Genomic DNA, 22,651 nt, shown 5'->3' with positions numbered 1-22,651 from the left:
TTCCGGAACGTCGCACTCATCCTGGCGGCGCGCATCGCCGCGGTGAGACATCTGGACGTCTTCCTCATCTCTGGGCACAACTTCGGCCTCTCCGCGTCCTTACTCCACAAACCGGCCTTGGGCGCCCGCGGTGATACTCCTCCCCTCACGCTTCCCACGCCTGGGTTTCCCACAGTCTAGGAACACGGACTGGCCTTCCTCACCTCCCACTGACTTCAGACGCGGAGCCGGGTCTGGGGAGGGTGCGCCTGCGCACAGACTGCCGTCCGTCGGGCAGCCCCCGCCCCCCGGCCTCGCCAAACCCCGCGATACGTTACCCCTCCCACAGGTTCGCTGCCCCAACGGCTCCGCGGACCTGGAACTTTCTAAACCCCTGCACACGCGCTCTACGGCCCTTAACGTCCCGGCTCCGCCCATCCCTGGCCGCTCCCCTTTTCGTCAGGGAGCTCCCCGCCCCCACGCCACGCCAATCATCCACTTCTTTCCTAGGCCGACCTCGCAACAGGTCTCTGATTGGCTGATCTTGGGTGCGAACGCCGCGGAGGGGCGGCGACGATAGGCTGGGAGCCGGTCCCGGCCTATCCGCAGAGTGCGCGGAAGGTGATTGGTCAACACCGTCGTCCAATCAGCGGCGGGCTGTCGGATTCAAACCGGACTCGTTTGGCTTACGGTCGGTTGGTCTCAGTCGAGTCGTTGCCTTCACCTGACGAGGACGTGTCGCTCGCCTGCGCCCGTTCTTCGCGCCTCGTCGCTCCAGTCCCGTGCTGCCCACCGCGTTCCCGCAGGATGGCCCATAAGCAGATCTACTACTCGGACAAGTACTTCGATGAGCACTACGAGTACCGGTGAGCGGACCGGACGGCCTAACTTAGCCGCGGCCCCGGCCGAGCCTGAGCTGGAACTCGGGCCGGGGGGAGGGTACCAGGGGCCAGGACCGGGAGTCGGGGTCGAAGCGCGTCGGGCTGAGGTTTGGGTCGGAGCTCGGGGCCGGGGGCCGGAGGTAGGGTCAGGGTCGAGCCCGGGGGCCGGCCGGGAATCGCGGTTGTGTCGGGGTCGGGCCGCCCGGGCGGGAGCTTGCGCTTCTCCTCGCCTGGCGGGCCGGCCCGGCCGGCTTCCGCCCTTTGTTCCTGTCTGTGAGGAGGACGAGGCTGGGGCGGGGATGGGGCCGCTTCTGGTGCAGAATTGCTGCCTTAAGGGGAAGGGGCCGAGGGCCGAAGCGGACCCGGCGTAGCTGAAGTCCAACGCCGAGAGCCCGAATCGCAGCGGTTGCTAAGAACTTAGGCCTAGTTCGCACTTAGGCAAACGTCCCCCTCCCAGCCACAGCGGGCGAAGGGCTGTCGGAAGGGTAATTTTGCTCAGGTAACGTCGCCAGAGAAACACTTCTCTTTTTCTCGCATTTGAAGTTAATGGCACTAAAAAGCAGCTTGTGGGGGAGTCCCCCTAAAATGAGCTTCCTTGGGATTCGAAATGTGTCTTGGGTATGGCGACTTCGGCAGGGGCTGGTGCGTGTTAACCGTCTTGGGTTATTATTAAAGGGGTTTCCTTTTGAGACAAAATTGAGAACTCGAATGGATTTGGGGCATTTTTTTCTGCTAGTGTGTATCGGCCAAATTTTTGGCTTTGAGGGATTTCTGGTTTCTGCATCATTATGTGATGCACTAGAGCATAGTTGCTAAATGTGTAAGATTAGCAAATTGGATTGTGTGAGGGAAGAAACACTTAACATTAGCCTTAATGTATGCAGGAGACTTAGCTGGGGTGTGGCTTCAAAGACCAGCGCCACCCAGTTCTCCTGGGTGGTGACTAGGACGCTGCATTCTGGGAAACTACCAACTTGTAGGAGGGGCCAAATAGTGACCTTATTTTCTGCCTCCTATCCTTTTACGTTAGATTTCCAAGAATGCTGTTTGAGTTAGAAAGGATATAACAGTGGGTGGCCTCTTTTTTTCCCTCCCCTTAGTATCTTGTAATTCTTTCTTAGTATCTTGTAAATCTTTCTCTGGAGAAAAACGGAGGATTTCTCTGGGCAGCTTTGCAGGTTAGTAATACCTGCATTGTCCAGCAGGGGTTATCCAATAATGGACAGAATGTAAACCACAATCTTTCTAAAAATCTGGGAAAATACTAACTGTGAAACATGTCTGGCTCCGAGTAGTACTTTTCAGGACTTTTCCTGGCAGTAGTTCCGTTTTCTGGTTTCAGTATACTAGCATAATCATTGATGAGCACGAAGTAAATTAGTCTATGCTATCAACAAGATTTTAGCCTAATTGACTAAGTGGTTTGTGTGTAGTAATGAATAGAAGAAAAACTTCTCATATCTGAAATGATATATTCTCCAATTTTAATCTAATTACTATCTAATCCAGTATTACTCTAATTAATATCTAATCCAATATTAATTAAACCTGGTCTTTCTTGACCAAGCCACTTGCCTTTATCAAACAGGACAGTAATGTCCAGAGAAGGGACATTTAATTGTATCTTGCAGTGTTATCTTAGTAGCTCCTTTGTTGTTTGTACTGTTATGGTTTTTTTTTTTTTAACCCCCTCTTCACCCTCCATGATAAGCCCTCGGTACTGAAATGTTAGATTTTTGGAAACAATTCTCCTTACATGTAGTTAGAAATATATAGAGGAGTTATATCCATGCAGAAAAAAATACAGGTAGATTTCCCATCTGAGTTTGAAGCTACTTACACATTTTTCCCTCGTAATCAAGTCCTGATGAAGGTTAGCCTGTCTCCATGGTTTATGGAGAAGGTAGGGTATATGACTTATATCTAAACATATATTGGTACATTTTATACGGCATACATAACATGAGTACAAAAGCTAGTTTGCATTTCACATTTCTCTTGAGACTAATCAACAATTATGTAGAAGATAGAAATAAGGTAACAGGCTATTTGCAGAGTCTTAAAAGTAGATGTTAAAGCAGTATTTCAAGAGTCAATGAGCTAGCTGGTAAGTATTGCTAAGAATCATCATGTAGTTCACTGGAATTGGTAAAATTTTTACCAACTATGATAGTAAGCATAATTTGACTTGGTGGCCTTGTGGCCAGCAAGCAACATAACACAACTGTTCTAAGGCTTGATTTTGTTAGGCAAATTATAGGAATTGGTACTTAACCATCACTCACAGACTAGAACTTAAGTTGATGACAGTTTAGTGCTTATTATGGGTTATGGGTTCAGTTTTCCTGTGACCAGACTGCTCCTTTCTTACCCCCCAGCCAACAAATTCGCAGGCATATATCCAATACTGGTCAAAAAATTTGGTTGGTGGTAATGGATGACGGTATAAAACTACTGCTGCTGGAAGTGATTAAAAATGAGCCTGGGAATTTTGATTTTTATAAAGATCCTTTCAATTGTAATTAAATAAGAAGTCGGTGGGGGTGCATATTTGTTTTCTAAGAATTTTTCAAAGCTCCAATTGTACCTATTCTTGACGGTTTGACATTGAAGAATATTGCATGCCTTCCTTAAAAATTGATTAAAGTTTTGGATATAGGCCAGTAACTTACTGGAAAACTGAATGTCTGTGTTTTAGGTAGCAGGTACATGGATATGTGCATTTAGTGTTCGTGATCTATAGAGTAATAGGAAACCCAAATTAACTGTAACAAGCTAGATTCCCCCACCCCAGCTACCTGGGGCTAGTATGACACGTCTTAAAATCAGGGACCATTCTTAATTTATAATCACTTCTGTGGTCTTAGATGGCTTCTCTAGCTCCCTGATCATATCAATCTGCTTCATAACTAACAGGAAGGAGAAAAAAGAGAATTGGGCATGTTCTTTTCTTTCGAGGATACTTTCCATAAGTTGCATGATTTCTGCTTATATCCTGTTGGGCAGGATTTAGTCACATGTGACCAGAGGTAGCTGCAGGGGAGGCTGGGATGTCTTGGATAACAATGTGTCCCACTTAGCTTTTGAGGTTCTATTCCTGAAGAAGATTGAGACAATTAGCAAGCAGTCTCTATTAGGGAAAAAAGTTAATCATAAATAAAATGCCTCCCACTTTTGGACTGCATATTCTAATCTCTAATTTGAACACAGGCCATCAAGATCAGAATTAAAGGTAGTAGAGAGTAGTCTTTAAGATTGATGCTAATGGTAATGTAACAGGGTAGGTATCCTAAAGATGCATGTATAAAGTGACCATAATTGTAGGAAAGGCATATTCACTTAGAGCACTAATATTTCACTATATTTTTTAACAGGCATGTCATGTTACCCAGAGAACTTTCCAAACAAGTACCCAAAACCCATCTGATGTCTGAAGAGGAGTGGAGGAGACTTGGTGTCCAACAGAGTCTAGGCTGGGTTCATTACATGATTCATGAGCCAGGTAAGTTTTGCTATTTAGGGAAGCACTAATTAAAACAGTAGTGGTTGTTAAAATTGTTTTATTAATATTGACGTTTCAGTGGTATCCCAAAGTAACTCTGATAAGCTTGACTATTTCTGAATGACTGATACCTCCATAGAGAGGGTTCCAATTTTATAGTAAATAAAATACCAGAAGTGAAAATAATGCATTCTTCTAAACTGCAAAAATAACCTATTTAGTAAAAAAAAAAAAAAAAAAGGATATTCTGTTTTAAAATGCGTGTCATTGCTAGTAGTATCTTGAAGTATTTTGCCATAAATATATTTAGAATTCTGGTATCTCCTCTTTGAAAACTAAGAACTTAATGTAAGACAACTTGAGTGTCCTGAAGTTGTGTATAGAAATTGATGCAATTTGAAGTGATTTGTTTTTTCCTTTAGACAATTAGTATCTACCACATTAAGATGAAATAAGATAACATAGCTAGTGAACTCAAATGTGCTGCCTGTGTTATACTTGAGTGCTTATGCTATTACGTGGTATTTACCAGAGAGTTTTCCAGATTACTGTTAGTAACTATTTGTAAACCAGACTAAGAAACTTTGTGGTGTTAAATTGTATTTTTGGGTTATCAGTAAATCTAACTAAAGGACTTATACTGCTTTGAACAAAATTTGAAGTCTTAGAAGCTGAATTAGGTGCAACTAAAGCTATCTTGCTTTCTGCTTTTGTTAAAAGCAGCAGCAGCAGCAAAAACTCTAAGACTTGTAACTTTCTTGGGATTGGAGCATATAATCATATTAAAAAGGTGTTTCTCCAGATAATACAATGCAACTGAGGACCTTACCTATAGGTTCATAGTCAGTCCTCCACCTGCCCAAACAGAATCTACAGGGATGGGCCCCTAGGACCTGCATTTTTTGAATGAGGTGTTAAGTGTCTTTTCCAAACAAGAGAAAACCTTTTTCTTTTCACTGGAATTGAGATTCTAAAGATAGAAACCATTCTCCTTCTCAAATAGCATCTTTACTTAATAGCCCTTTTCTCCAGGGTGTGTAAAAACTGGGGGACTATTCATTGTTAGGTTGTTTTCTTCTGTTTACTGTTTACAGTGACATGGAGCAAAATTTATTTCAGATACCTCAATAAGTAACATTAATTGACCATAGATTTATTTTACTTTATTTTGGTTCAACTGAGAATTCTTTGAATTTTTGTTGAATGAATGAAAATTAACCATATAATATTAAAATAATATAAAACATTTTCTTTCTACAGAACCACACATTCTTCTCTTTAGACGACCTCTTCCAAAAGATCAACAAAAATGAAGTATATCTGGGGATCATCAATTAAATCTTTTTCAAATTTAATGTATATGTGTATATAAGGTAGTATTCAGTGAATACTTGAAAAATGTACAAAGTGTTCATCCATTCCTGTGCATGAGCTGTATTCTTCACAGCAACAGAGCTCAGTTAAGTGCAACTGCAAGTAGGTTACTGTAAGGTGTTTAAAATTTCTTCTAGTCAGTTTTTCTTTTAATGTAAGTGCCTGTTTGACTTTACCTGTTACTTTTGTTAAATAAAGTTTGTATGTTGCATTTATCACTGTTTGAAGTTACTGAGGTTTGTTTTCTTAAGGTTAATTTGTGACTGTTGAGGATGTTGGATGATTTCAGTTTTATAATTTTAGTCCTGAGGAAATAAATTCACTTTATAGAAATAAAATGTTAGGTGGGTTTAAACCCATTAGCTTGGTGTGATTGAGGGTACCATTTTTAAATTTATTTATTTATTTTTAATTTTTTGCTGCGTTGGGTCTTTGTTACTGTGCATGGGCTTTCTCTAGTTGCGGCAAGTGGGGCTACTCTTCGTTGCGGTGTGCGGGCTTCTCATTGTGGTGGTTTCTCTTGTGCAGCACGGGCTCTAGGCGTGCGGGCTTCAGTAGTTGCAGCACGTGGGCTCAGTAGTTGCAGCGCGCAGGCTCAGTAGTTGTGGCGCACGGCTTAGCTGCTCCGCGGTATGTGGAATCTTCCCAGACCAGGTATCGAACCCGTGTCCCCTGCATTGTCAGGCGGATTCCCAACCACTGCGCCACCAGGGAAATCATGAGGGTACCATTTGAATTCACTTATGAAGACACTAAGAACTAGGGATAAGTTTAATAGAGCCAAGGTAGATTTTATAGCTCTGTCATTAATTTAGTTCCTAGAGAATTGTCTAGAATCTCCAACTGAACAAAAAGAAACCCAACTTAATACTCTGGGCTACTTCCACTTATGTAAATACTGCCACACCTAGTTACCTTGGGAGAAACCATTTAACCCCATTTCTCTTTTCCATGTGCCAAATGGGGATACAGTTTTCTATAGAATATCAGCATTTTAAAAACTTCGAAAGCACTGTAAAAAGCACCCTTCCTTCAGTGTGCATTTTGTGTCTATTAAATTGCTTTTTTAGCTGCTAGGAAAATATTTTAGAGTGAATGCAAACAGAGGCTTTTTATCTTCATTGCTTTTTGCTGGAGAAACCTTTTAGGTGAGCTGCCAGTAAGCATTAAGACCCCAGACCCCAGTGTGGTGGTCCTCTATGCCCCTCTGTTTAGAAAAGGGTGGTGCCTTTACACAATGAGCACAATAAACACTGAAGGTGGTGATGGGCAGGAGCCTAGAACTTATTCCATCCCCAGGGACCCACCCATTGGCTAGAGGTCCCAGGTTAGGCCAACAGAAGGATGCCAGAATGGTTAAGTAAACTATTGTATTTAGTACAGACCAGTGTACTGCATAATGCTCAACCTCTGCCCCCTCTGGAGGTTTGGGTGTGTCCAAGTATGTTTAATTGACCTGTGGGATCTGCACAGAAGGACACCAGGAGATGAGCTGGAGCTGCCTGCATTTACTGCTTGAAATACCTGGTAGTCACTCAACAGAGGAAACCTACAATCAGCCTCCAGTTTAAGATTTTCAACCTAATTAACCCCTATCGGTCAAACAGCTTGCACTCTTCAAGTAAGCAAGAGTTCTTGCCTCTGCACTGTCCCTCCCTCCCCCCTTCCTCACTCCGTGTCTCCCACTTCCCATCCTACCTAAAGCCTCCTGCCCTGGAGACTGCTTACTTCCACCCTACTTTTCCATCTCTAGCTTTCCCAGCACATTCCCTAGTGGTCAATAGCTGTCTGTTGAACTGAGCAGTTCTGAAATTCTTGTCCGCGGTTACTTCCAAACTGCTTTAGGTTCCTGGAAATTTAAGACGCCAAATCTTGTTGGCTTTCTCCCTTCATAGGACTACAGGGAATGCGGTTCCCTTAAGTCCCCAACCTCCCTACAGACCCCTGCCCCGCTCCAGGTGCCCGCCACCCTGTGCACCGTCCCCTCGTCCAGGCCTGGCCCACCGCATTCCGGAGGTTGTCCGCTGTCTTTGCAGAGACAGTCTCCTGTAACTCCACACTTCGCACGCGCTGGGCTTTGGCGGCCCATACGGTCACCCCACCGGGCCCCTCGCGCAGGCCCAAAGCCGTCGCCGCTCACACTTCAGGCCGGAAGCAGGGCGGGGCCGGGGCGCGTTTTTGTGACGCACTTCCTGGAGTCCGCTCCGAAGGTGGAAAAGCGGGTAGGAGGAGCGTCGCGCTTCGGTTCCGCTAGCCGTCGGACTACTGGCCTCCCTGGCCAGGCCTCTTCCCAGCCACCCGCCATGGCGTCTGCGGGGCGGCGGGAGCCCGCGGGCGAGGTGAGGATGGCGGCCCTGGGCTCCCCAAAATGGTGGTCTTGCCCGGACGGGGTAGGAGCTGGATTAGCCTGGCCCGGAGGCTGGTTGGGGGCAGGGCCGGGGGCGTCGGGGTGGGCGGCCGCGGTCTCCAGTCCCCGGGCGCGCCCACACGGCCCGCGGTTAAACAAGGTGAGAAAGGACGCTGTCGACGAGAAACCGCCTTTCGTCCCGAGGCTGCGGAGGGGTTGCGCTACCGTTCCGGCTCACCGCCCTGCTGGTGAGGAGCGGAGTGTTGAAATCAGCTTGTTAGTAACGTTCTCTGAGGCGGAAGTCTGCTCGACGTGCTCAGAGTACCTCTAGAAGGAGCCCTGGCAATCGCATAAATCGGCTTTCACACAAATTAAAAACCATGATTATAAGTTGTTAGTGGAAGTAAATTTATCAATACAGATGTAAAAACTGAAAGAAAAAAAGCCCAACAAATTTTTTTATATTCATATTCCAAGGGTTCATGGCGATAGAAAGATTTTCTAGCAACGCTTACTTTTGCGTTTTAACAAAACAACTTTTAGTGCTTCGCTGAGTGAAAAGCAACAGTTTTAAGTTCTTTGGGAAATTTAATAGAAATAAACTTCCGCAGTGTGTTTTGAGCGCTACAGTTAAGTTTGATAGTCTCGATTGTCCCTAACTCAGCTGAGAGAGGTAAACTACCATATTCTACGTTAAAGCTAAGGAAACGTTGTCACTTGTGGTTCTAACTATACAGTCTGGGTTGACTTTTACTCTCGCTTTAATTGGTTGTCCTTATTTTTCATTTTTAATATTCGGTGACTGCTTTTTCTAGTGAAAAAGTGTTTGCGGAGAAATTGTTAGCAAACAGATTCTTGTCTTTGCTAGGCAGAAGTATTTGGACAACAGCGTTAGCATTTCTGGGACTTCGAGAAGGGAGGGACTCTCTTTTTTTTTTTTTTTCCACTTGGTTGATCTCAGAAGGTAGCCAAAACCCCCTTTTTTTCCTCAGGGCATCAAGTTGTCAGCAGATGTCAAACCATTTGTCCCTAAATTTGCTGGGCTCAGTGTGGCATGGTCAGAGTCTTCAGAAGCACGCGTTTTTCCCAGCTGTGCAGCCACGACGTACTATCCATGTGTCCAGGAATTAGCAGTGCCTGAGTATGTATGCTTCTGAATGTCTTGCCTTACCTGGGGACTTTGTTGCCTGACTTTAATGGTGATTAGACTTGAAATATGCTGCAGCTAACACATTAACATTTTCACAGCAACTGGGGAAGATGCTTCTCAGCCAAGAAGGGTCTGAGCCAGTAGCACAACTTAACTGTGTCCCACACCAAAAACTGAAGTTTCAACTCTCCTTTCTCCATATTCATTTGATTATTTTTGACACAGAAAGTGGAGACTGCATTGCATTTATTAGTGGGAAATGCAGTTCATTTGTGCATACAGTTTATAACTGTATCATGTATCTGATGGGAGACGAAATGGCAGGAACGAGTGGGTGAGAGGAAATTGGGCAAAGACACGCCCAAATAAATAAACATGCTCCTCCGTTTTAGGGCTTAACATTGAAAAATCTCGCTCAGTGTTGGAGTGGGGCCTAGTAAGCATGGCTGCCTCTTTGTGTGGATAAGTCTTTGGAAATTGCTGAGTTTTGCTTTTATCTGTTTTGCTTTATACATGTCCTATGGAGATGGATTCTACAAATTTTGGTTATAAATTCTTCTAGATTTGAGTTGAAAGAAGGCTTATATTGTCCTTTAAATGTTCTTTTTCCTTCTCAGGATTTATTCTCTAGGTATTTACAAAATGGTTTCCATTTATTAGCTGAATTTAGAAAAATAAGTGTTAAGCCTCGCACATAATTGTGTGGATTACTTGTAGGTTTATTTTTAAGGCATGAATCACCTTTATGCTTATGTAAAAATCCTTGTCTTTATGTTCCTTTGTTGGGTCAGACTTATTTCCTTTTTTCCCCCATACCTACATGGTGTAATTGAAAATAGTTTATACTTCATACAAATTCTAGAACTGTGTTCACAAGAATGAAAGTTGGAATGAATAAGAAAATCATTGGGTTGTCTGGTGTATTTAGGAAATAAGGAAAGTTATATTTTTTGGCAAAAGTTGAAGTCCTGCCTGAATGTGCTGAAGGTCTTTGGTAGGAATACCAAGTTTTCCATTGTAATTTCATCCTTTGTAAAAGGGAGGTTGGCATGGGTCTCTTTTGAGTCATTTCCTACCTTGAGTGGCTCACATAATAAAATACAAGATGTATCGCACTCAGTGACAAGAACTCTTAAGTCATCTGCTGGGTGAAATTCTAGCGACCCAAAATAAAGGTGGAAAATATTTGTATAGCTAAAGCAGCAGTCTGGCAGTAACATGAATTGAGACTAATCAGAGGCTCAAGGATGCTAAATGCTGAATTTTAAAATTATGTTTCTTAACCCCTTACCCCTTAATAGCTTTGATTTTTTTTTTTTTTAATTGTTTATAACCACTGAAAAGGTTGACTGACAGTATTCCTTCCTGGCAAGAAAACAAAGACAAAGGAGGCATGAAACCAAAGGGCAAGTTTAGAAAGAATGAGTTTCATCCCCTTTAAAGTGGGGATGAAATGTTGAGACTTTACACAGTAGAGAAGTGATTATCTAGTCAGTTCTAATATAGGTTAAGACTTGCATTGCTATAGTCAGATTTTGTTTAAATGGAGATCTCTTGCTGCCTTGAAAAGAGTAGAATTTTCTGTAACAAACATATGTCCTCTTTCCTACTTATTCCAGTATAGCAACCTAATTCTGTATGTCCTTAAAGGAGTGACCTTTTACAGAATATCCATCTCTAGTACCTCTAGCAGTGCTTGCCAAGGGACTTCATTTATTCATTTGGAGTTCATTAGTGAAAGGCTATTATATGGAAAAGAACTAGTTCCTGAGTGGAGAAAGACTGTCTCATGAGCTATGCTCCTGTTTTTGTCTTATATATAGATTTGAACTGGTGGAGATGGAAGAACACGAACTACCAATCTCCTCCAGGTTTATGTTATAGACAAGACAAATATCAATAGAAATATTCTGGTATATAGAATTGGCTATGTTTGAGAAGTAGTGAGTATTTACTGGTGTAATGAACAAATAGAGGTTATGCAAACTAAGTTCTCTGTTCCCAGTCATCATCCCTGGACTATGGCTTTGTTGATTGTCATGGTACCTGCTTTGTGACAAATCCTGTGTAACACATGCATGAGGACATGTGTGTTTTGTTTGGGAATTACTGAATATGTTCATTTCTTTCATGCTTGCCACAATCCATGAGGTTGGCAGGGAGGTGTAGTGTTATTTTTACACAGGAGAAACTGAGACTAGAAATGCTTGTCCAAAGTTCCTCAGAGACATAGTACCAGGACCAGAATTAGCATTCAGTTCTTCTGACCTGAGTTCATTGTATTCCCCAAAGCTGCTATTACTGTCGGTAAAGTTGAGCTTTTTCAGTATCTTGTAGTATACTGTAAAAATCACAGTGCCAATGGATGCTTTTAAGTTAAACCTCTCATCTATGAGAATCACCAGTTCTCCACAGAGTGTGGCTCATGTCAAGTGGGTGGGTGGAGGAGTGACTGGATTCCTGACAGGTCCTGGCCTGGTTAGAGGGGACCAGATGCAAGATATGTTTGGGAGACAGTAGAGGAGTAAGGCCCCATTGTTAGGGGGGAAGCCACTAGTCGATTGGCCTACATGGTACAGCTGAAAAGTTAGGTTTGTTGGGTAGGAAATAGAGAGTTCTTGGGGGTGTTTTGGTTGGGGTCATGATAATCACTCCTGGTTTCTGGCTCAACTTAAGGGAGAGGGGCTTGAAGGTTTTGATTGGGTTCTAGGCACTGGAAATAGAGAAGAAAATACCTGGAGACCTGCTGCAAGAGAAAAGGGTTCAGTGGTTATCCATATGGGTTTTGGTGGAAAAGACGCTATAGCAGTTTCCAGTTGAATACCTGGAAAGATTTGCGATTATTCGTGAGAGCATAAGTTGGCAGTGGAGCTGGTTTGGGGACCAGTTGTTATGTTTTGGAGTTATATGTGCCAGATGGGGGAAAAGTGAACTAACTATTAAGTGGAAGTGACCTGTAAGTTGGAGACAGAGGCCTGGAGGTGGTGAAAGTGTTGGAATTGAAGTCTGTAAGTGAAGTCCTGAGCAGAACGAGGAGAGATTCTGACTCAGAGTGAGTCTGCCAGATGAGATAGGGAGAGTGTAGGGGAGGCCACGCCATGGAGGAACCTTTGGAAAATGGCTGAGAGCAATGAGAGGGCAGAGGCTGCCAAGTGCAGGCTAGTGGAGCTTTTCAAGTGATGTGATAGAAGTAGACACCATGCAGTAGAGGCTACTGAGCTTGGCAGGAAGGAGGGCCCTGGGAGACTTGGTGGTCGTCGGTAGTGATGGGGTAAGGGGAAGTGGAGCTGAGAGATTAGCAGGGGAGGTTAGGGGCTGCTAATAGCAAAAGGAGGGGGCAGATGAGACGGTGGGGCATAGAGGAAGTGTATTACTGTGGTTAAGGGCCGTCTGAGTGATTCGTGGCAACTGGAACTTTAGAGACAAGCCATTTGAAGCCCCAACCGCAGATGCCGTGGGTTATCTCTTTGAAGTTTTGTGTTGTATATTGCTCTCTGCATGTAACTATATTTACCTGGGATGGAAAGGAGAAATATCAACTTTCCAGAGGAAGAAGGATCAATGAGGGGATAGAAACCCAAGTGACTTGTCCAAAGGGGGAAACCAGATTGTGACCCAAACCGAGGTCTCCTGATTCACAGGAGAAAAGTTTTCTGGGTGACAACAGCCTTCAAAACCACTACTGGATCGTGCCTCCTCCCACCTCTCTTTCCTTCTGTACCTGAATTTCATTGGTTTGTTTATTTATCCATTTTTTGGACTTGGGATAGTCATTTTAACTTTTTTTCTTTTTGCTATCAGCCCATCTTCTTTGCCTATCTTCTTTTGTGGAGAACAGGTTCTTCACCTTCATCTGCCCTCCATTAGATTTTCTGAGCATCAAACAAAATAAAACAGAGATTCACATCTAGGGTTAGCATCTGGGGAGCAGGATGAAGCTTTGAATCTTTCTCTTCTCAGCAAAGAGCAGCACTAGGCCAGGTGTTCTGTGGGGCAGATAAAGGTCAGTAAAAGGGTTCGTTGGGGTTTTAATCAGGAATATTTCATTACTAGAATCAATTGCTTACAAGAAAAAGATCTTATAAGATTTAACCTTATTATAAAATGTCATGAATTAATAGACAGGGATTCCAGGCAGTTCAGTGCTGCATGGGAGCGAAAGCAGTGAGCATTCTCATCAGTGTGCTACAGGTCTAGCCTGTAGATAGCGACTCCTTTCTTCCGTGCAGACTCTTACTTGCAGCAGAGTAGAAACATGACTTCTAGTAGTGGTGCCTACGCCCATATCTCCTGACAGTTGAACAGTCGGAAGATCATATGGGGTGTCTCATCATTAGCTTTGGCCCTTCCTGCCTTTCAGTGGACCAGTACACTTTGGGATTTCATTGATTTGCTACAAGGTAATTTGGAGCTCTGGAAAGTCACAGAAACATCTGCTGGTGCTTATTTGTGGGAATGAGAAGATCGTGATTTGTATTTAACTCAGCTGCTTAGCATTTTGTCATTGTATCAACTTTCATTGCAAAATGGTTGAAACCTCTGGCTGTATACCAAATTTGCTAAAAAAAAAATTAATGTTAAATTATATTTCTAGCAGCTTGAGAAAGTTGAGGCAGTAGCAGTGTTCACAGATGGTTGCATCTTGTTAGCAGCGTGTATAGTTCCTGGACCACCTTGTGCGCAGTGTCCCCATTGCGACTCCAGCCCCAAGAGTCAGTAGAGCACAGGATGTGGTAGTGGGCTTGGAGCAGGGAAGGGGCTGGGCAGGCTGTCTGCGGGCACCTGGGGGCCTCAGGAGGCAGGCCCTGCAGGTTGTTGGGGTAGAGGTTGGATGGGCAGTAAAAAACTCCCTCTACTGAGAGAATGGTCTGGACGGCTCTTTTGGCCAGGGTTGCTGAGAGAGGCTTTTCCAAATATTTGACAGCATGAGAGTGGAAAGCTGCTGGAGTATCCTTGGGCTTTTCTAATGTTCCTTACAATAGGGTCCTTTCATGGAGGTTCCAGATAAGTAATGAAAAAAACAGAACTAGGTCAGTATCTTTCTTTGCAGGTTAAGAAAGAAGTGCTCAGAGGTTTTATTTGGTTTTTAATTTGTGGTATTGCTAGAATAAATGACCTCAAAAATAGTAAAAAGTTTAAATTTGTTTATTACAAAATATTAAGCTCCTTGGTTTGTGGTATGAAATCTGCAACTAAAATTTACCCTTTTTATTTAGACAGAAACTCTATGCTGAAGATATGGCTTTTGGAGCTTCAACTTTTCCACCTCAGTATTTATCTCCTGAGATCCCTCTTCATCCGTATGCCTATTCTCCTTACACCCTGGAGTCGTCACGAAATGTTTGCCCAGTGCCTGGCTCCCAGTATGATTACAACCAACCCAGTTGTTTCGGAGGTTTTCAAACCGTGAAGCCACGAAACGAGCACATGTGCCCTCTCCCGCAAAACACAAAAGCTCTGTTTAAGGTCTGTAAATGTTTTGGTTTTGTTGGTCACTTTAGCATGTAAAACATAAAGAACTGGTAAGTTCTTGCGTGTTATTCAAGGTATTTAAATTTTGAGATATTTAAAATTTGATATGGTCTAACCTTTCTAAAAAATGGTTGAGTTGTACTTATGAATTTGTAAATTTGAGCCTTTTTTATAGTGAATTTATGTTACTTTTTAATATGTTACTTTTTAATTATGTTTACTTTTTAATGTTTCCTGTAGAAGAAAACCTGTGATGAGCAGAAGTTTGACACTAAGAAGACTGATGGACCTATATCATCTGATTTAAAATCAGTTAAAAGTTCACCTCGTATGTCCATTCATGCTGAGAATAGTTTGAAATCAGGTAAAAATAACATGCTCTGTATGTTATGTCTTCCTACCCTGTCTACCCCCAGAAACGTCTCTGTTCTTTGAACTATTTTTGTGGGCTTACTCATCATGAAAAACTGAGGCCATCAGATTTCCTGTGGGATCCTGGGGGCCTTTCCTCCCGGGGAGGGAACTTGTTTGTGTGGGCTCTATGACGTGTCCTTAACATGTTATTACCTTGTTTTATGCAAGAACTTCTGTAAAGTCACATAGCAAGTAGGTGATAATCACCCGCCTCAAAACAGTTGTTAAATAAAAGTGAATTACAGTCACATCCCTTGTACTATATTTGATCATGTTCACCCCGAAATAGCTTCTCTGGTATTCTGTTGGGACACTTTTTAATACGTGGGAGAGTTGACTATGGTTTAAATCCCATCCTAAACAATACCAAACCTGGGGCGGGACAGTCATTCAGAGGACATGTCTGCTCTGGTCTTAAAAATTGCTGTTCCAGTCTCTGGCTGAAAGTTAGTGATTATACGTGATGTCTTGTTTTTTTCCTGTAAATTACTTACTATTGCACGTTGATCACAGCCATCATGTTTATATAATAACTTAAAACCTTTGTAATAGTGTACTTACTGGGAATGGTCTGTCATTTTATTTACATGTGTAATTTATTGTTACTTGATATGTAACTTTTTCTCTTGGTGTTGACTTCACTCATAAACCATCTGGTACATGGTAATGTGAAAGAAAATTTGAACAGTTAACTGTAATAACTCTAGCCTTACAATTAAATAATTTAAAAAATGCTGGGGCTTTATGGCATTGTAACCTGTAGCATCATTCATTTGCACTTGAAGGAGAAAGATGGGAAAGAGGTTATAAGTTTAATTTTACTTGTTTCTCTCCAGTTTCTTCCAGCAAACTAAAACATGGAAATTTTATTATTTAAAGAAAATTTGTAAGAGTCCCCTTACTCTCACAAATCTCTAAAGTGTGTATTAAGAATAATTGAAATGCCCAGCTGCACAGTCAGGTTAAGGTAGCTATTTCATCCACTTTAGAATTACTCCTAAAATTTGCAGTGTGTTTTCGTTTTTCTGCTTGGTGGCCCCCATGGTCATTTATGTTTTCCACTGTTACAGAGAAGGTTAACAACACTACAAAAAATTAGGCTGTTTGGACAATAACGTGTTGTTGCATCAATAGCAATAGACTTTCTACTCTGCAATTTAAGTGTGAGTACAGGTCATTAGACAACATCTAAATTTTTACCCCTACTTTTAATTCTGTAAATACAGATGGTTATTATAAACGAACAGACAGGAAATCCAGAATCATTGAAAAAAGTGGATCTGCCTCCAAACCTGAGTTTGAATTTACCAGGTTGGATTTTCCTGAACTGCAGGGTCGAGAGAACAGTGAGATACCAGAGATACAAAAGCAGCTCAAGTGGGGGCCTTTACGCTCTGCCTCTACTGACGTTTCTCTTCTAAGAGAAGTGGGGAAACCTGCTGCAGTGTTAGCAGAGGTGAGTGCAGCCTCCTGCTCTTTTTGTTCCCTTCTTTCTTCCTTTCTCCTCAGTGATGGATAGTGATGCAAGGACATCACTTCAAACACTACACTTCACATCTTGGTGTGGGAGAGGCCTCTCAGTTCGCTTAGGTGACTTTCTCTGTTGTTTGAACTGTTTATAGACAGGCTGTAACACCTGGTGTGGCTGTTCTTTCCAGAGAGTCACTTAGCAAGTGTCTTCATATCTGGTGGCTAGAAAGCATTGCAGTGTCTCAGGAGGAGAAGATTCTAGCATGGGTTCCTGCTTCCACAGCCCATTGTGAAAATGTTGTTTCTACCATTGCATTCTGGTAGCATTTTTTTCCAATACAGGGAAAAAGATTTTTTTTAATCAAATAGTAATGTTAAAACTGCATAGTGTAACTTCTGATTTTTCCAGGCTTTTTATCTGCACCTCTGTCTTGTCAATGATACGGAAAATGTCATTGCAATAAGTGCATTCAGTGCCTAATAATTTTAAATTGCACTGTATTCACCATTTGATCTCAAAGTTTTACTCCATCAAATTGACGCATTTTCCTCTCAAACAGATTGATTTTGAGACTTCCAGGAAAAAACTTTATTGGGTTAGTAGTCCCTAAAATGGCTTGTGACAAATTGGGGCCCATCCCAGTATGGAGGTAAGGAGAAGGAAGAAAACAGAGCTCACCAGTTCATTTACCTCTTGAATGGAGAAAGGATTTCCATTTCCTGTCCTAGCACTTCTCTTGGGTGCCTGGATACTAAAGCCTCTGAAGACTTGGTGGTAGTGGCTTATAATGTGCAGAAAATAAATCATTCCCCACATGTTGACCCTTAGACTATTACACCTTGGTGTTTTCCTTTTACACAGTGGTGATAAGTAAGGCCGATTGACTGATGTAGAAGAATCACAGTTTCGTTTGACAGCTTTGTGACTGCTTTCTGGGCCCTGGCTGTGTGTATGGAATAGCTGAGTAGTCGAGGGGCTCCATGCTTTCATCATGGGTGGTCAGTGGATAATTCCAAGCCCGTGAGCGCTGTACAAAAGTAGGACAGAGTACAGCGGGTCCAGGGTGAGTGGAAGCATGACTGACACTTTATGTCATGGTCACTTGTTACATATGAGTACTGCATATGTGGACAAGAAGTAAGGCATGTCATGCTATGTGGGGAGGTGTACATACTCAGTGCTTTATATATTCACACTCTTGAATTATGTGTGGAGTGTTTTTTTTGTTTTCTCCCCATTTTCCCTCTAAAAGAAACCTTTTTTTCCTGATGGTATTAGTAACATCTTTCAACACCAGAAAAATATTAAGAAAAAAAAAATTGTCTGAAGCTGTACAACCAAGAGAAAACCATGTTTGACACTTATTCTTTTTTTAATGGTACATTGTGGGAATTGAGGGGCATTCCCCTCAATTTAGGATACACATGTACGATACAAGCTTGTGTTTGAATTTTTAAAAACTTGTGGTAGTTTTTCCATGTCATTAAATATTTTTTGAAAATATAACTGTTGCATTGAATCTTTGGTATTGATACATATAATTTACTTAACCATTCTTGAATAGGTAAGCCATTTCTAGTGTTTCATGGGCCTTGGTGAGCATAAAAGTTACATTTACTCAAAGAACAGGCTGTGTTTTAATCATTTATGTTATTTTATTTTCTCCTTTGATGAATTTATTTTTTTTTAGTTAACATAATTGCCTTTACATACTGTGTCTATCTGGAGCCCCATAGAGAACACAGCAGCCTACAGGATGGGGCCGGAAGAGAATTTGTTTCTCAGTGTGCAGTCACTTCCACAGAGCCGTGCTGACGCCACATCACCTCCTCCAGGACTAGCCCAGTGTTTTGGAAGCTGAGAAAGGTGCTAATAGAAGGGAGAATGGCATCTTTCTCTTTGCCAGACTCCCCACCTCCCCATGCCTTTGGAGTTTCCAGAAATGCTTCATTGAAAACAAAAATTCACTTCCCCAGTCAGCCTTGTTTTGCATCCATTTGGTGGTAGCAAAATGAAATTATCGAGATTCTGTTCAGAGGTTGGGCCTCAGTCCTGCAGCAGATTGAAGCAGACAGCTCCGCACTCCTGGGATGGGGTGGGCGCTCTAGGCGGCACCTCCTGCAAGATTTGTATGGTGTGCATCTGTCAGGCAGTAATTTGGAATTTGCAGGTTAGCAAGTGACACCTGCCCGCCCAGGAAGCCCTGCCTGCTGTCTGTAGGGAAGTGGTGGGTCCTCTGGGGAGGCCCTGGGGCAGGAAGGCCCAGGGCGAAGTAGGTATTTCCAGGCCCTTAGTGAGCTCTACCATGGGGCCAGGAATCAGCGGGTGCCACATGGAGGATTTTGCTTCATTTCTGTTTGTAATGAAAATGGGGGCTTTCTGTCCTAGTTAAGGAGCATGTTCTTTCCATTGTTCTGAAACAGCTCTTGGAGGTTGCCAGGCTTCTACTATCCAGGCAGAGAAGTGGCACAAGGCATATTCAGCAATCAGCTATTTTGGCCAGTGAACAATTTTTTTTTTTTTTTAACTAGGCTTAGATGTAATGAAATGGTAAAATGGGTAAATTTATGAAACATATGAACTTCAGAATTTATTTTAGATCCATTCAGTGTGAATTTATCAATTTCCTTTCACCTTGGCTGCTGGTCATTTTGAGGTCTCTCTTAATGTACTCACTTGTCCCCAAGTGTCGTTAGATGCCTCTTGGTCCATGCATGTGGCAGCTTTCTGTCTGTGAAAAGGAGTACGTATTAAAAGGCCTGTATTTGTTTTTGTGGGCATGTTCATGGATTTTTTGAGCCTTGGTGTGGGGGTGTGGTGAACGACAGCTTTTGCATTCACAGTGGGCACTTCGGCCCTAAGAATCGTGTAGGTACATCTGTGTTGACTTGGAAATTGTTGGTTGTATGTTGGGTTTTTTTTTCCTAAGTTACATGATACTGCGTGTGGTGTGATCGCATTATGGAGATCCATTTAAAATGATATACAAATGTTTATCTCCTAAGCAAAGAAATAGAAGGATGCTAGCTAAGCTGTAGACGGTGGGTGGTTTTTCCTCTAGGGAATGAGATTTGGCAGAAGAAAGTAATATAATGTTTCACATTATGTACTTATGTGTTTGGAATTTTTAATTAGCGTATGTTTTGCAGGTTTTAAGAATGGCGAAGGAAGCTATATATTTCAAAAATAATGATTACTTTTATTTTGAAATAGTAAGAAAAGAACTGGTTTGTGTTTTAGGGTGAAATAGTGGTGAAAAATAATAATCGGACCGAATCTGTAACTGGTAATGCTGCTACCAGTCCCTCTTCATGTACGAGAGGTAAGAGTGGCTACCAAATATTATTTAAAAAAATAAAAATCGTCTACTGTTGTTGTCTGTTTTCTTAGTTCATTTTCAGTCTAGTGCAACTGAAATGTTTTTGTTTTAAAGCCTTCTTTAAGGCAGCTGATGGGTTGATAAACTGGCATCATTGTTAGAAGACTGAAGTAAGCAAACGAGATCCCACATCCATGCACAAGGAGTGTAAACTACATACAAGTAAAGAATTCTAAATGAAATGTTTGTCCGGTTAAGTGAGACATTTTATGAACTCAGAAATGATTACTTTCTTAAGCATTACCTATATCAGTGGTTCTCTCAGTTTTTGGTCTCAGGACCTCCTTAATACCCTTTAAAAAACCCCAAAGAATTTCTGTTTATTTGGGTAACTGTCAATATTTGTAATATCTGAAATTAAAACTGAGAAATACAAAATACTTATTAATTCACTTTAAAAGTAACAATAAACCCATTACAGGTTAACATAGCACATTTTAATTAAAAAAAATAACTATTTTCCACAGTTAAAGAACTAGTCAGGAGAGGAGAGCAGCCTTTACGTTTTAGCAGCTCTTCAACGTCTGGCTCAGGAGATCTGCTTCGGCATTCACCTGTTTCACTGTTCTGTCGTACAGCCTCTGGAAAACCCCACTGTACTACGCTCATGGGAGAGAGAGAGTGGGGAAGGCAGATGGCACATTCCTGTTATCAGGAAAACAGTTTTGACTGTGGACCCCTGAAAGGGTCCTAGGAGTCTCAGAACTTTGAGAACTGCTGGTCTGTCCTGACCTGGCCCAGAAGTGAGATATTCAGAGAGTTCAGTAGATTCTGCTTTTGAAGTTTTTGTGAGTAGCTTGTCCTAACAGAAGACCTTTTTACAAAATTATTCTAGATTTATTCACAGGTGTGTTTTCTATTGCGTTAGCATGTTTGGTACATACGTGGTTCAATAAAAGACCTTCACTTTAGCAACTGCTGTGAAGATGCATAGCTCTGTGGTGGCAAGAACAGTCTGTCTCCCCACCGTGGGGTAGCCACAGGCTGCTGACATGACCTGCACGTGTCCTGATGGATGTCCTTTTGTTTTGTCTGTATATAGAGTTTCATGGGCACCTACGGAGTAGTGTTGCCATACTTATGCCTATGTTCTAGAAAGAAAGAAACTACCAGTTATTGTGGTAGCTGAAGTTTAGTGATCTTTGACTTCGGATGTTAAAGGTGCACATCAAGTTTAGTAGGGCCACAGTGTGATCTTTAGTTCATTATTTCTGTGCGTTTGCCACGTGGATGTATTTGTGGATTATTGTTTTTTAATGGAAACTTTTTTGTTTACCACCTGCACCTCCAAGTTAAAAGAACAGTTGCTAGGAGAGGCAGTTCCCCTTACAAGTTAATTCAGCATGCATGTTCCAAGAAGAAAAACAAATTTAGTGGATACTGTAGTTTCCAAGAGAACGTTCTTAACAACACCTTAATTTAACCATGCTCTTGAGTACTTCATGTAATGCATGCTTGGAATTTCTAAGGAATTTCTTTTTTACTGTTGGGATTGTTCAACAATTTTGGTTATCTTTGAGCAGAATTATCTTGGACACCAATGGGTTATGTTGTTCGGCAGACATTATCTACAGAACTGTCACCAGCCCCTAAAAATGTTACTTCCATGATAAACCTAAAGATGGTTGCTTCATCAGCAGATCCTAAAAATGGTAGTATGTCATCTTCTGAAGTTTTATCTTCGGAGCCTTCGTACAAAGAGAAACATGTTGTCCATCCTACTAAAAAGGTACGTGTTACACTTTGATTATGTTGCTCTTCTGTACCACTGGATTGTCTTTCTTTTTTTCTCAAATCCTAACTGAAAGTGTTTCATTCGGTACTGTAGGCACTAATCTGAATTGGTTGTATTCAGTACTTGAATACAATTTAGGGACACAAGTGGTAGCTTTTATATACAAGTAAGGATGTGCATTTTAGACCTATGGTCTTAAAATATCTGTGGACCATTTTGAATTCTTTACAAGAGAGATGCTGGCAGTAGCTTAGGCTCTGGTATATAAAATACTGCAGTTTTTTGTCTGTTGATTTTACATTGCTTTTACCTACCAGGTACTGGTAGCAAGATAATTGTATGCCACATTTTGCGATCATCATGTATGTTAATTGATTCTTGGTTAATCGCAGCTTACTTACTATAAGATAGCATTTCAGAATCCATTTTTTCCTTTCAATTCAAATAATTTTAAGTTGTTATTTTTCAGTTCCTAGATTTGTTTCTTGAAGAACCTTTTTTACTGGGCTAGATTTTGGTTTTGATTTTCATTGTGTACTGATAAATTATTTTAAGTTGAAATACGGTCGTATTTGTTTAGTGCTGGTTTCCTATCTTTTTGAGTGTTAGGATACTTTTTGATATCAAAAGTGTCTTAGACCATCCCACACAAACAGGAGCTGTGTGTTTATGCTTGGTTGATTGAGGAATCTGTGCTGGTAACAATTAATGGTGAAGTCAGACCTGTGTGCCTGTTCCCTACAGCTTTATGCACATACTTGTGAAACACAGGAGGCGGCGGTGAGGCCCCTCCAAGTACACAGGGAGACTGGCCAGCTCCAAGGCCCCGCTGGCGTCGGGGCGCAGGCTGCACAGCAGGACACCAAGTCACCATCTGAACGACCTTTTAACACTCTTAAGAGTTAACAGATTTTGTTTTATTTTCTCAGCATCTTTTTAAAAATTAT

At 42.0% G+C, this 22,651-nt stretch overlaps 2 protein-coding genes across 11 annotated transcripts in view; both read left to right on the top strand.

Moving 5' to 3' along the window:
- Positions 1–678: 678 nt before the first annotated feature.
- On the top strand, positions 679–5,907 carry CKS2 (CDC28 protein kinase regulatory subunit 2). Its single transcript, XM_061199382.1, has 3 exons — positions 679–845; positions 4,235–4,362; positions 5,623–5,907. Exons 1-3 carry the CDS (start codon positions 787–789, stop codon positions 5,673–5,675), a joined length of 240 nt encoding a protein of 79 aa, XP_061055365.1. The 5' UTR covers positions 679–786; the 3' UTR covers positions 5,676–5,907.
- Positions 5,908–7,942: 2,035 nt separating this feature from the next.
- The window catches only part of SECISBP2 (SECIS binding protein 2), a 39,135-nt gene continuing 24,426 nt past the window's right edge, over positions 7,943–22,651 (top strand). For 4 of the 10 annotated variants that reach the window (XM_061200644.1, XM_061200643.1, XM_061200651.1 and 1 more), the window contains exons 1-7: positions 7,943–8,075; positions 9,076–9,224; positions 14,450–14,699; positions 14,946–15,069; positions 16,346–16,575; positions 19,831–19,912; positions 21,493–21,698. In XM_061200644.1, coding sequence (XP_061056627.1) covers positions 8,040–8,075; positions 9,076–9,224; positions 14,450–14,699; positions 14,946–15,069; positions 16,346–16,575; positions 19,831–19,912; positions 21,493–21,698 — 1,077 coding nt within the window. In that variant the 5' untranslated portion in view covers positions 7,943–8,039. Of the gene's footprint in view, positions 8,076–9,075; positions 9,225–14,449; positions 14,700–14,945; positions 15,070–16,345; positions 16,576–19,830; positions 19,913–21,492; positions 21,699–22,651 lie in introns of those variants that run through there. The other 6 variants (XM_061200649.1, XM_061200646.1, XM_061200647.1 and 3 more) reach the window with 4 other exon arrangements.

This window comes from Eubalaena glacialis, chromosome 9, assembly GCF_028564815.1.
Source record: "Eubalaena glacialis isolate mEubGla1 chromosome 9, mEubGla1.1.hap2.+ XY, whole genome shotgun sequence".
Taxonomy (NCBI): domain Eukaryota; kingdom Metazoa; phylum Chordata; class Mammalia; order Artiodactyla; family Balaenidae; genus Eubalaena; species Eubalaena glacialis.
The sequence above is the reverse complement of the archived record's forward strand: the minus strand, read 5'-3'. Positions and strand labels throughout refer to the sequence as shown.

Bases quoted from the DNA above. Each gene is read 5' to 3' on its own strand.
- CKS2 (XM_061199382.1), top strand. From the start codon at position 787: ATGGCCCATAAGCAGATCTACTACTCGGACAAGTACTTCGATGAGCAC. The intron at 846-4,234 runs GTGAGCGGACCG...ATTTTTTAACAG, and splicing joins GATGAGCACTACGAGTACCG to GCATGTCATGTTACCCAGAG. The intron at 4,363-5,622 runs GTAAGTTTTGCT...TTCTTTCTACAG, and splicing joins TTACATGATTCATGAGCCAG to AACCACACATTCTTCTCTTT.